The sequence below is a fragment of the Stigmatopora argus genome, chromosome 7 (genome assembly GCF_051989625.1).
Source record: "Stigmatopora argus isolate UIUO_Sarg chromosome 7, RoL_Sarg_1.0, whole genome shotgun sequence".
In the NCBI taxonomy this organism is placed as follows: Eukaryota; Metazoa; Chordata; class Actinopteri; order Syngnathiformes; family Syngnathidae; genus Stigmatopora; species Stigmatopora argus.
Genome location: NC_135393.1, coordinates 2,004,419 through 2,018,837, shown reverse-complemented (window position 1 = coordinate 2,018,837; position 14,419 = coordinate 2,004,419). Strand labels below are relative to the sequence as shown.

At 40.5% G+C, this 14,419-nt stretch overlaps 1 protein-coding gene across 2 annotated transcripts in view; it reads left to right on the top strand.

The window, feature by feature from the left end:
* The first annotated feature begins 1,039 nt into the window (after nucleotides 1-1,039).
* Nucleotides 1,040-14,419, top strand: part of rbm20 (RNA binding motif protein 20) — a 100,421-nt gene continuing 87,041 nt past the window's right edge. For both annotated transcript variants that reach the window (XM_077606378.1, XM_077606377.1), the window contains exon 1: nucleotides 1,040-1,272. In XM_077606378.1, coding sequence (XP_077462504.1) covers nucleotides 1,211-1,272 — 62 coding nt within the window. In that variant the 5' untranslated portion in view covers nucleotides 1,040-1,210. The remainder of the gene's footprint in view (nucleotides 1,273-14,419) is intronic.

Genomic DNA, 14,419 nt, shown 5'->3' with positions numbered 1-14,419 from the left:
AGTATGTGCAAATAGAAGAACAAGCGGTGCAATTGGGTGGTCTCCTCTGCAAAACATGCTGCAAAGATAAAGTTGTAAGCGCGTTTTCCGATGGAAAAATATTGCTTATAAATGGAATCTTAACTATGTCAAGGGACATATTCAGCAGAAAAGTCATTTGAATGAGAATGAGAAGTGAGGACAGATGTGAAAAATGAGGTAAAATTTAAGTCAGATTTGTGCATATTCTAGGGACATTTATTAAGATGTTTTATTCATAGATATTAATCATTAAATTTTATTATGACTAGATCATTGATGGTAGTAGACATGCACCTGCTTGTAGCAGGTGTGATACTGGTGCGTGCCCATAGCGAGCAGTTATGATGTTGCTCACATTGGTCCTCAGTGTGCTCTGGGAGGTTGTCTGTATGCTCAGACATATGAAAAATTATAGGGAACATTGCTCGCAGTCGAGCCTCAACCTGAACCGCAGCCTGCAGTGTGCAAAATTGAGTCGCAGGGGCAGGCGATGGGCCTGGTGGTCAGTAAAGAGGACACTGACGAGTTGATCAAGGGGCACCAAAACGAACACTCAATTGAGCAGGAGTTAATGCAACGACCGGCACTACATGAGGAATTCAACAATAAGGCGGCTGAGGAGAAAGCAGCCACCATTCCAACAGCACAATTCAGAAAAATATGGAGAAATTTTACGAACATTTCGACTTCATGGAAAAAAAACATCCTGAAAGTTTTCACAAGTCGTGCGATCGCTCACTTTGACGACGTTTGTCTTGTGCATTTTAGAAACAGTACAGTAATACCTTGACATACGAGTGCCCCGACATACGAGAAATTTGAGATATGAGTAAAATTCTGAGCAAATATTTACTTTGAGATACGAGACAAATTTTGAGATACGAACAGATGCGAGAGGCTGCTTATGATTTTAGCGCACTATCTTTCACGTCGCATCGCCCTCGTGCAAAGATCTCTACGAGCACTGGGCGGAGCGTTGCATTTTGTCCGTGTTTTTTTGCATTAGTCAGTGCAGAATTAAGGGATACGCAATGGGTCCAAAGCAAGTCAGCGCAATTAAGGGTATTGCAAAGAAAAGGCGTATGATGACAATTGATAATAAGCACGAAATAATCGAAAAACATGATTAGTGTACGCGTGACTCAGCTGGCTCGCTATTACGTATGGAGAAGCAGGAAGTTCTCCTCGAATGATGCGGTGGATTCCTCTTTGCCTTGGCTATTGCACAAGAAGATTCAAATTTAGTGCAACGTAAGTTTAAAACTTTTTTTAAGTGTGTGTATAGGAATCTGAGTTCGTTTAAGTTAAATTTAAAGTTTATGTTACGTTACGAGCACATCCGTCAAGTCTCTCTCTCTCTGCGTTGTATTAAATGTCTTATTTTATTATTAAACATCATAACCACTAGTTATTTGTTACTCAATTAGTAGATGGTGAATTACAACCAATAAAAATATGTTTTTCCATTGTAATATCCTTTTTTGGTGTTTTTTTTCAGACGGTGGGAACGAATTAACTTTAACTTTAATTCAGTTCTATGGGAAACGTTGATTTGAGATAAGAGCAAATCGACATATGAGCTGAGTCCCGGAACGCATTAAGCTCGAATCTCAAAGTATGACTGTATTTAAAGTCGCAAAAGGCAATTGTCCTTAGATCGGATTTTCTCAACAAGAACTGCCGAAGGGGAACTCAAAGCCAAACAGATAAGAAGCACTGGCGATAAATAAAGTGGGTGAAAAATTAGACGCCATGAAAAAAACAATCATAAATCGTAAATGAAAAACATTAAAAGTTCAATGTACTAATGTTGTTTTATATTCTTTATTTTATGTTTATTTGATGTGTGCGTGTGTTCATGTGCTCTCTGTCTCCTTTGCCTAATATTAGCTTCCTGAGACTTGTGCACCTGCGCTTCAGCACGTAGTTGGTAGTTTTGTGAGGACCCTGGAATGAATTAGAGAAGTTACATATAAGATACTGCTCTACTTACGAAATTTGCAATTTACGAAAAAAGTTCTGGAACCAATTAATTTTTTAAGTAGAGGTACAACTGTAGTTACTTTCTGCTTAATTTAAATTAAAAAAAAAAGATTATTGGGACCTTTAGTCCAAGTCTTTTTCGTCACATTCGCGAGGCCTTGGATCATCGATGGAATCTTCAAGAGGCCCTGTAGGGGAGCTTTTCAGGAGGAAGATGTTGATGGGGAGTCGTGACTGGTGTCTATACTTTTGTCAAGGACATGAAACAATGACCATGTTGTGATCAATCTCTGGGACACTTTGCTTCAAACTGTGAGCCATATTAAAAGTTTCTTGCCGATTTCTCAAAGTACTAAGACCACATTCTTCATCTTTATTGGCATCATTGTTTTGGGGAAAATTAAACTTCCACTTCGCTCCTCCGTGCTGTCCAGCCGTTTTAGCCATCCAACGGGCTCTATTTCCGTTACCTCCGTTACCTCAGCAGAGCCAAGAACATCATAGGGGACCCTTACCACCCTGGTCACAATCTGTTCCAGCTGCTGCCCTCTGGCAGATGCTACAGGTCCCACAAAGCATGGACAAATAGGCTTAAGGACAGTTTTTTCCCCACATCCATCAGAAATCTAAACTCGCGCTAACATAACACACATTCCCCTCTGCGGTATATGAACAGATGTTTGGTTGGTGATCTGCCTCCTACTAGCTGACTGAGGAAAGGTAAGTGGAAGACAGTGAGAGGTAAGCGAGAGGTAAGCGACCTGTATCCTCAACAGCGGAATGACAAATTACAAGTCCGTAACTTACACTTATTTAGGTCTTTTGCCGATTAAACGTAGCTTATGGAGAAGCACCATCAATTTCGTCACACGCAGTTTCTGCGTGTGATGACAAGTAGGCTTTGTGTTGTGATAATGACGACAGGGCCTATGTCCGATTATTATTATATTATATTATTATTTTCGGACAAGGGCAATGGCATCTGCCGTAACATCGCGCGGAGCTTGCACTTTGAAACATTTCTGGGAAATTCCACCATCAGCTCCGTGACCACGAGCCTCCCGGGGTCCGCTGAGCAAGCTCTATTTCTGGTTTAAGACCACGGCTTCCACGGCTAGCATTTCTAAAAAAATAAAAATCCGCCTTCACCGAGGACCTCTGCCGTCTAGTTCACCGAGCAAGCTCTATTTTCAAATAAGCGCCACAGTGTCCGCCGCAAGGTCGCAGGGGGCTCGCATTTCTGATAAAAATCCACCCTTACAGAGGCTCCCGACCGCCGAGAAAGCTCTACTTTTGGATAAAAATGGCGGGCACTGCCCGCTGCCCACCATTTTTTTCGCAATGCGGAGCTAAGTGACAGTCCCCTGTCTTCCGCCATTTTCTTCGTGACAAACGAAAGACGGAAGTGTCTTCAACTTGCGAGTTTCAGCATGCATTTTGATATTTTGATGTACTTTTTTATACTAAAAATACGATGTACTGAAGCTGCGAGGTGGTGAAGGATCACAGAATATTGTGGCCGAATAATCCGCACGACTCTTTTTTTGCATTGCATTGGCATCTTTACCTGATTTTCAAGAACATCTTACGAGTCACAACTGTAGACTTTCTTCCTTATTTCTCTTTTAGATGAAGAAAAATACACACTTAATATAACAAACTCATCTACAGAACATCTACAGGCGAACATTTGTATTACAAGTGTTAATACCATCATGCCAGTATATCACACTGGATGAATAGACTTTACAGTCTTCCCTTGAATTTTGAGGATATTATAGACTAGACCTGGCTGCGATATTTAAAAAAACGCAAAATAGGATCACTCCTCGAAACTTCCCTTTTTGGGTCACTGTCATCATATTTTGTTTTTATTGGGCTCAGTGGATGCCTTAAATCAGGGGTGGTCATCACCATTACCATCTCAATGTGCCCACTGCAATACTAACACTTTTTTTTTAATATGCATACCTGACTCATTTAGCAATCATTAGGCTCTGATCATGATCTGAAGTGTAGTGCCGACAGCCTCGGCTAACATAAACGACCTGTCACGGCTGCTTGTTAAGTCAACTTGCCGCATCTATACTTCATTCCGGCACCCTTTGTTTGCAATGAGACGCATCTCAGCTGCCCTCCCTCCGAACTCAGTGCCAACTCCATACAGCCAGATTAAGTGGTACCTCTATCTATGAAAGTCTCTACAAACAAAACATTCAGATTACAAAACGCCTCAATGTGATTATTTTATCTCTGGATACAATAGAAATTCAAGTAACAAAACACAAATTCTCAAAAATTGTAACATACCCCGAAACAAATACTCTTGTAGCATTTTGTATTTTATTTTTATATCTCCATGATAAACTTGCTCTCCCTTTGGCTAGATCCCAACCCCTAGCTGGCTTCCCATTGGCGAGAAGGAGCTGTGTTTCCAAGATGCTTTTTGTGGGAGTGTGGGAAAAAAAATTTGTATCCTAATGCGGCTTTAAACTCCTCCACAACAGTATCTTGGATCTGGGTGGTGTGTTCCTTGGTCTTGCTGATGCTCTCTGCACTTTAAACAAAACCGCCCAACTATCACAGAGAAGGTGCATTTATACAGAGACATAATTATACACAGGTTGATTCTATTTATCAATATGAGTCAACATTAGATCATTCAGAGATCCTCACTGAACTTCTGCAGTGAGTTTGCTGCACTGAAAGTAAATGGGCTGAATAATAATAATTTTTTTATTTGTTAAAAAAAGTTTTAAAATCCAATAAATTTCTTTCCACTTTACAAATAATTTAGCAAGGCACTGTACTTTCGCACACACGCACACACCCATATATATACACACACACACATTACATACAGTCTGTTATTTCATACAAAATAAATAATTTACTTTAAAGAAACTGTTTTCTCAAACCAAAAGACCAAGTATTTACTCTAGCCAGGCTTTCTTTTTGTATTCTGTCCCTGGCTGTCGCTGGCAGCATGGTAAAGATTGAGGGTCTGGTATAAAAGAGATAACTAGATCACCTAACACCAACACATGAAGAACAATTTATACTTCGTCATAATCATATATGGTATAAAAGAGATAACTAGATCACCTAACACCAACACATGAAGAACAATTTATACTTCGTCATCATCACCTCAGCCCCCTGATGAATGCAGAGCTGGACCCTCTGCAGTTCGCCTATCGTCCAGGTATTGGTGTGGAAGATGCTACCACCTACCTGATGCACTGGTCTCTTTCACACCTGGAGAACACGGGAAGCACGCTGAGAATGATGTTTTTTTACCTCTCCAGTGCGTTCAACACCGTTCAGCCGGTCCTACTCAGAGGGAAATTGGAAGAGGCTGGAGTAAGGAACCACCTAGCCGCATGGATCATCGACTTCCTCACTGACAGACCACAATATGTGAGACTCCAGGACTGTACGTCTGATGTGGTAGCTTGCAGCACGGGGGCCCCACAAGGCACAGTGCTCTCTCCACTCCTCTTCTCCCTCTACACATCGGACTTTAAACATAATACAGACACCTGCCACCTCCAGAAGTTCTCTGACGACACCGCTATTGTTGGACGAGTGACGGACGGGAACGACCTGGAGTACAGGGGAGTCATCACAGCCTTTGTTGACTGGTGTAGGCAAAACCACCTCTACATCAACACCAGTAAGACAAAGGAAATGGTCATCGATTTTCGGAGTAATCCTCAACAGACCACTCAGGTGAACATCCAGGGTACAGACATTGAAATCGTGGAGAATTTTAAGTACCTGGGTGTTCACCTCAACAACAAACTAGACTGGTCCACAAACACAGATGCCCTGTACAAAAGGGGCCAGAGCCGCCTCTACCTACTGAGGAGTCTACGGTCCTTTGGAGTGTGCAGGACACTGCTGAGGACTTTCTACGACACTGTGGTGGCATCTACAGTGTTTTATGCAGTGCTTTGTTGGGGATGAGGGAGCACGGAGAGGGACAGGAACAGGCTGAATAAGCTGGTCAGGAGGGCCAGCTCTGTTCTGGGCTGTCCTCTGGACTCTGTGGAGGAAGTGGGAGAGCGGAGGATGCTGACCAGGATGATGTCCATCATGGACAGCACCTCCCACCCCCTGCATGAGTCTGTGGAGTCCCTCCGAAGCTCCTTTAGCAATAGACTGCGGCACCCTCATTGCAGGAAGGAGCGCTTCCGCAGATCCTTCCTCCCATCAGCTGTCAGGCTCTTTAACAAAAAAATGGCTGAGTGTTGAGACCTACCGTGTGCATGCATGTATATTTATGTGTATGTATGTATATATGTGCTAAGCAACACGCTTATTTATTTATATATTTATTCATGTATTTATTTATTAACTTACGGTTTACCTATCTATTTATGTCTAAAATGCCTTTCCTATTCCTGCATCCTCACCCTCTTGCTACTGTGACAACAAAATTTCCCAAATACGGGATGAATAAAGTTATCCAATGCAATCATCAGAAGACTGACCAGCAACGAAAAAGCAATTCCATCTAAATTATGCAAATGATTAGGTCAACACTTTCTTCTAAACAACTTCAAGCCGTGTGTTTGTCTTGCCTCTCAGATAAAAATATCACCCAGCGTGAACTTTAATAGGATTAAATGGTTAAACCTACTTCTAACTTCAATAAGTGTTAAGATACTGAATGATTATGATGATTCTCTTCACCGTGCTTTATATTTAACAGCATGGCTTCCTGCTGTATCCTCTTCTTCTTTTCTCTCAAATATACTGTATTAATGGAATTGCCACCCAACAGCAATGACGGCTTTTCTTTGTTTTTTTTTCATTCTATTTGTGTTTTTATGTGAAAGAAAATACATGTTAGGGGAGTCCATAGAGATAAAACATTGGTGTTTGAACTTAGTTTTACAGCTTAGCCCAGGGTTGGGTAAACTTTTCGGCCCGGGGGCCACATTGACTTTAAAAATTTGACTGGCGGGCCGGGTCAGCACAAGATACGATACATATAAAAAAACTGCATCCGTTAACAGTACATATGAAACATAAACAGAAAAAAAGGACTAAAGTATGAACATACTCATCACTCATCTGGGATTTATGGGGTGCTTTCTTGGTTTTCATCAGACTAAAGGTCTGTTCACACACATATGTAGAGCAAAATGAAACCAGAATCCTCTGTGCCATCTTCTGGATGTTTGGAAATTTGGCTGCACTTAATGAAGCCTAAAACTCAGAGACTTTCAGGGAGTTGAACATGTCACATTGGAGATCAATCAGTTCCAACTTTCCGGGTCTTGTGAGAAAGGAGATGACACCAGCTGTCAATTTTTCCCAAATCACAAAACCGACGGCAGAATTACTCATGCAGGTCATCCAATGATTTCCTGTATTTTGACCGCAAAAAATAAAAATAAAATAAAATAAAATAAAATAAAAAATAGAATAATTTGGACAACGTCGGCGGGCCGGATTAAAAGGCCTAATGGGCCGTATATGGCCCACGGGCCGTAGTTTGCCCATGTCTGGCTTAGCCAGTGGTAAATCATCCCCTGACCAACAAATAAATAATTAAGTTTATACATTTTGAAATTGGAAATTATCGATAAAATGATTCATTCGTTCATCTTCCATACCACGGATCCTCCAAAGCAGGGGTGGCCAGCTCCGGTCCTCGAGAGCCACTATCTGGTCTGTTTCCATATCTCCCTCCACCAACACACCTGAATCAAATAATCGGGATCGATATCAAGCTTCTGCACAGCTTTCTGATGAGCTGATCATTTGATTCAGGTGTGGTAGAGGAGGGAGATATGGAAAACAGACCGGATAGCCGCTTCTGAGGACCGGAGTTAGCCACCCCTCCTCCAAAGGGCTGCGGGGGTTGCTGGAGCCTAACCCAGCTGACTTGGAGCAAAAGGTAGACTACACCCTAGACTTGTCGCCAGTCAGATGTAGGGCACGCAGAGGGACGAACGAACATATGCCCTCACAATAAAACCGCCACCAGTGGGAATCGAGCCCGCACCTGCCTGTATCAGAGTCAGGCGAGTGAACCTCTAAAACACGAGGAACCTTCAATAAAATGATGATACCTTAATATGATAAAAGGATACGGTGTTTTTTTATTTTATTTTTATTATTCATTCTGCCTTACTCTAGATTGCTCATACAGATATAAGCATAGATACATTCATTGTACCAAATAAATAATTTCAAAACTAATCAAGCAAACTTCTTGCTGCAATTAATAATAATAATAATAATCGGACATAGGCCCTGTCGTCATTATCAACAACAAAAAAAGCCTACTTGTCATCACACCCAGAAACTGTGTATGACGAAATTGGTGGTGTTTCTTCATAAGCTGCGTTTACTCGGCAAAAGACCTAAATAAGTGATAGTTACGGACTTGTAATTTGGCATTCTGCTGTTATGGTTATCTTTTGTCTTATTTATGTTATAGATATGAAGTCAGTAGTCACTCTTGTTTATAAATTCTAAGAATATTGTAGTATATCTAGTTATATATATTAGATATATAGATGAAATATTGAACATGTCACTAGGTGTGTGCAACTGTACATTAATTTTCCCCGTACACACTATGAGCCCTAACAGAAAAATGATTTGTTTGGCAGGTTATGTTGCAACAGCTGTAGCTCTGATTTTGTTTTCTTTCTTGTTTTTTTTATGCCATTTTACTATCAAGACTCATGAAAGACAGTTATAATTCTTGTTTCTAGTTTATTTATTTTTAGTGCCTCAAAACACATTAAAGCATTACAAAACTGATTCACTTCTTGCTCGTAGCATTTAAAGTTACATGTGATGATATTTCTGGCTATTTTTCAAAGACTGATCGTGTTCACACTTCTGTCTGACCGTGGACAGTCAATGAAAGCTGTGTTATTAACTTTGGCAATATGATGCATTTAGACATGTTAAATGGCTCACTCTGGAGTCTGGATCAAGTTGCTACTTTGTTTTTCACCTGTCTTATGTGAGGGTTGGGCAATGAGGCGTTAAACTGCTAGATTCTGTGAGGAAAGTTATAAATAGTTCGCAAGGTGTGTACTACATCAACCACCATTCCGTTTAATTGTTAGCGACAGGGATTGAACTACAGTAACCTTTAAGCGCCACTGATGCCAACGTCACCACAATGTCGATCGATATTAATGAATAAAAACGTCAGGTATCTACTTTGTAGATCCTGTGACTAGTCTGTGCCTCTAGAGCCAAAGCAGGTGAACAGGACAGCTGACATTTTGCAGAGTTGTCAACAGCTGAGAACGATCACCTTATGTCCTTGCATTGATATTTTATGAACACAGTGGGCATACCTTCAACCTTTAGAGGACACCTGTGTTTTTTTCATCTTCCACGCCCTATAGCTTTCAAGCATTCTCTTTAATATTAACTCATTCGATACCACTGACGTCTGTTCCATTTGGACGGAATCATTCTCTTGTTCTATTGCTAAAATATTCCTTTAAACCAATTCTTGAAGTAAGGTTAAACCGCAACATACTTTCTATCTCCTACTGTGTTTTCTGCCTTTGCTATGGAAGAGAACAGCTCTGTGCTAATGCAATTTGTCCCCTGGGTGTTACATACAGCACAGATGGATTCTCCTAATCATTTGTTCCATTGGTTTTGAAGAGAATTATTTCTTATAATATCATGTATTCTTTAATTGTTTTCAAATAAGTACATTTTTACCTATCTTTGATTTAGAGACAGAACGCCTGTGGAATTTAAGATCCTTTGTGGGCTGTGTAGGTAAAAATAAGTCTTTTACATAGCTAATTCAATTATCTCAGGGAGGAATGGTGGCTTTGTTCCCGACTGTCGAGACAGACCGGGGCCGTCACACATTTGGCCCCAAACTAGTCTCCTTGTCTGAGGAAGGCTGGCCACAGACAGGCCTTTTGTTAACACTTAGTTGCCAAAACCAAGTTGTGGATTGGCAGAGACAGGATAAAAGAAGGAGACTAGGGTGGGACAGGGGCTTGCTTTTAGATATTACTTTTCTGAGAATTTTCAACTCCTGGGAAGAGCCCATCCTGGTCAGGCAAAGAAGAGTAAGGTTCAAAAGCAAGCCTAGTTGCCTCCCTAGTTGCATGGAATATATTGAAGTGGGATCATGTTTGTTTGTGAATCTGGGTCTGCTAAGACACACATTTGTCAGTAATTCAACATTTTAACAGCGACAAATTTCTGTCTGGTCTTAACAGACTGCAGCAGCGAACTCTTTCGGCTCCCAAATGTAAAAGACTATCTGAGCCTACTCACCGAAATAAAAGACAAAATCATTTAAAAGTACATATTGAAATGACAAAATGTACGATCAAATCAAACTTAATAATTTGGTCCAGGCAGTCCACTTATTACATTATATTATTATTGTTGTTATTATTAAGGCTTATTACTACTAGGTTTCCATTGAAAGTGTGGCAAGAGATGTTTTAGTAACCCAAACATAAAAAAATGATTTATTATCAGTTTAATATTTGTTAAGACTTTTGAACCTGTCCAAAATGACCTGAATTGTCTGGATAGTAAAAGAAATTCAAGAAAATAAAGCTGCTGCTCAATTTAACTGATGCCATGTGTAATGATCTAGATTGATGTTAGAAAGGACTTTGGGTGGAGAGGGAGAGGAAAACTACTTTGTAGAAAAGATGTGGCTGTTGTCTGAACTAACAATGCCATTCCAACCTATGTTAATGAGTTACATCACTTACCAAACACAAAAAGAAGCAGATCTGACTAAAATTTAACCTTTCATATGAAGAGTTGCGGCTTGTCAACTGAAGGCCTTAGTGTCCTGCCTTACTGCTCAACTGCGTTAGAAAAGTTCAACCAAAATAAATAAAAAAATAAAACAATTTAAGAACTAGATATTATTCATTCATTTTCCGTACCGCTTATTCCATCCAGCTACGGGCAACAGGCAGGAGACTCCCCGAATTTGTGGCCAGCCTATCACTGGGTACAAGGAGACGAACAACCATTCACATTGACACTCATTCCAAGAGATAATTTAGAGTGTTCAACCAGCCTACCCAGCACGTATTTGGGATATGGGGGGGACTACCTGGAGAAAACCCACGCAGGCCCGTGGAGAACATGCAAACTCCACACACTAGTAACCCACTTGAGAACGAATTATCGATCCCAGAACTGTGAGGCCAGCATGCTAATCACTCGTCCATTGAGCTGTCCTAGATACAGTGGTACCTCGAGATACGAGCTTAATCCGTTCCGGGACTGAGCTCGTATGACAAGATTCTCGTAACTTGAGCGGAAGTTTCCCATTGAAATGAATGGGAAACAAATTAATTTGTTCCAACTCTCTGAAAAAAACACCAAAAACAGGATATTGGATTGAAAAAAATGTTTTATTTCTTATAATTCGCCATATATTGACAAAGTAATAAATAACGAGTGGTTTAATAGAAATAAAGTGTTTAATCTAACTAAAATTGGGCGGATTTCGCCGAGGGGAGAGGGGCACAAAAGGGGCGGGGGGCTTCCTTTTTTTTTCTTCCACACAACGCACTCGTAAACGGAACAAACACTCCACCCTCACGTTCGCTATCGATGGGCTGTTTGCTGTCGTACTATTCCCTTCAAAATATTCCGAAGATGATGCACACAAATGTCCTCACAATCGGATAACGCACGACCACTTGCCAACGAGCAGCAGTCTTTTATCAGCGATCGCGCCGCTGCTCATGGGAGCTTCGGGGGCGCTGGCTAGCGGCTCCTTTTAGCTTGTAGCATCTGTGTTCGCATCCCCTCGAACGGCGCCTATGATAGAGTGCCATTGTCTATCGGCGTTGTGCGCACGAGTATACTTCATTTCCCCGCGCATGCGCGTTGTGCGTTTCCTAGTCTGAATAACTCATCCGGTGCTCGTAAATATTGTTATACACGAAAGATATGCAAAAAAAAAATGCCATGGCCACCTGGCTTGGTCGCATCACGAAATTTTGACCGCATCACGGGCGAATTATTCGATCGAAATTTCCCCCGTAAGACGAGCATTTTGTATGATGAGCGGTCGTATGACGAGGTACCACTGTATTTTATTTTTTCCGGTTCCGAAAATGAATGAATGGATTTTGAGGGCACTATTCTGGAATGAAATTGATGTAAGAATGAAAATGGAGAGATGTAAATATAGGAGGGGCTGAGAGAAGTGGAATGGGAATCATGACTACATCGACTTGTTGACCAGTTTAGCTCTCAACTTGTTGACTGCGGTCTGAGAAAACTCTAGCTGTGTATGTCTTGCACCTGCAACTTATAACCTATTCAACTGTTCTGAGAGCGTTTTAAGTACATCAATGATGTTATGATCAAGGAACTTGTAAGTTTCACTTGAGAAAACAGCCAATGAAATGTTTTATGTTCAGGCAGGCAAGCAACTATAAATAACAGAGCAACAGGAAAAAAATGGTTGGTCAGCCTTACTTGTCACAGCCAACTGTGTCATTCCTCGCTCCTCACATTACCTCTCAATCTTGGCTATAATGCACACCTCTGAGCTATTTATCTACCCCAACTTTGAAATCATTAACTGCATCATCATTTTTTAAAGACACACATTTTTACCAAGTCAAAAGTTATTTGGATACTCCATCTATTCTCGCCAGCTGGTAATTAGAGTTGTTTTTCTTAGCTCTTGTCATCACTTTTAATACAGAACTAATCACAAAAACTTGATGGCTCTTAAAAAGGGGGAGTGTTGATAAACTGTGGGAAACATTTCAGTGTGCTTTACACATAAAATCCAAGGCAAAACTGCCTTTTCCAGAATATAATACAGAATCAGCTACAGATTTGGCACATGGCCCTTTCTATTTAATTTTGTTAATCAGTGTCTTTGATGGCAGTATACGTTCAATCCATTTAGACTGGGAGAGGCGGGCAATGATCGTTCGATCAGCTGCTGGAAATCAAACCACTAGCCTAACAGAGTATATATATATCAGAGCTGCCAACTATTCTTTCTATAATTTCCAGAGTTTACCCGGAAAAACATTGTCTTATAATCAGGCCAATACGGTATGTGTATATATGTATATATTCATTCATTCATTAACTAAGTAAATAAATAAGCGTGTTGCATGATATATATATATATATATATATATATATATATATATATATATATATATATATATATATATATATATATATATATATATTTATATATATATCATCTCATCTCATCTTCTGAACCACTTTATCCTCACTAGGGTCGCGGGGGGTGCTGGAGCCTATCCCACCTGACTTCGGGCCAGAGGCGGGGGACACCCTGAATCGGTGGTCAGCCGATCGCAGGGCACAAGGATACCGACAACCATTCATGCTCACACTCATACCAAAGGGCAATTTGAAGTGTCCAATCAACCTACCCTGCATGTTTTTGGAATGTGGGAGGAAACTGGAGTACCCGGAGGCCTGGGGAGAACATGCAAACTCCACAAGGGTGGAGAATTAGAACCAATAAAACACAATTCTCTATTGTCCTGTTAAAGAATATCATACAGTTGTTCAAAAAGTGATCTTTCAAATTTTAACTTTTTTTGTTAATTTCATCTGCAGCTATTTCAAAGGAAATAAAATCAAATACATTTACAGTACTGCACATTCTGTCTAGGGAATCAATAAAAATCCTACACTTGAACCATCTACCCTAACATTCCCCCTCACATTCTTCTTTTTAACCGGGTGCATTATTATTTTTATCTTAGTTTTTCCTTATTATTTTAATTTGTCTGTACCACCACATCTTCAGTAAATATTGAAATCTGCTTTCTACTGTGAAGTGTCATCTATACAATAGTAATATGACAACATCAGCTCTAAAGGCAATAGTGGAGGGAATTCGACGTAAAAAGTTAGACAAATTCTATCATACTGATCGACTGATTCACTGTGGGGACTCCTGAGGGCATAAGGCTAAAAATGATTCATATCGCGTAGGAAGAATGCAATCCTCTACAAGTCTCTTTTAAAAAAAACATTTGAAAGTAAAACACAAATTACAACAGTGCTGTGTTATTCCATATAAGAATTCAAGGTTATACACTGGTGCGATATGGAGTATTAGAATATTCTCACTAATTAATTAATAATCATTAATTTTCCGTATCCTCACAAGGGTCGCAGGAGGTTCTGGGGCCCTAGCAGAATATTTTACACTGCCAAGGTTGGATGACGTGTGCTTCAAGCGACACGCTGGCCAAAAGCGGCTCATACTGACAAATACCTTAGTCACGGCGCGTGTTGGTTCAGCTCCCCATTCAACACACAAGCCAACCACTTGTGACTTTTCATCACATGGGTCCCCTACGCCTGTCTGCTGGTTAATAACTGAAACTCGCCGCGTCACTGGCATAGGATG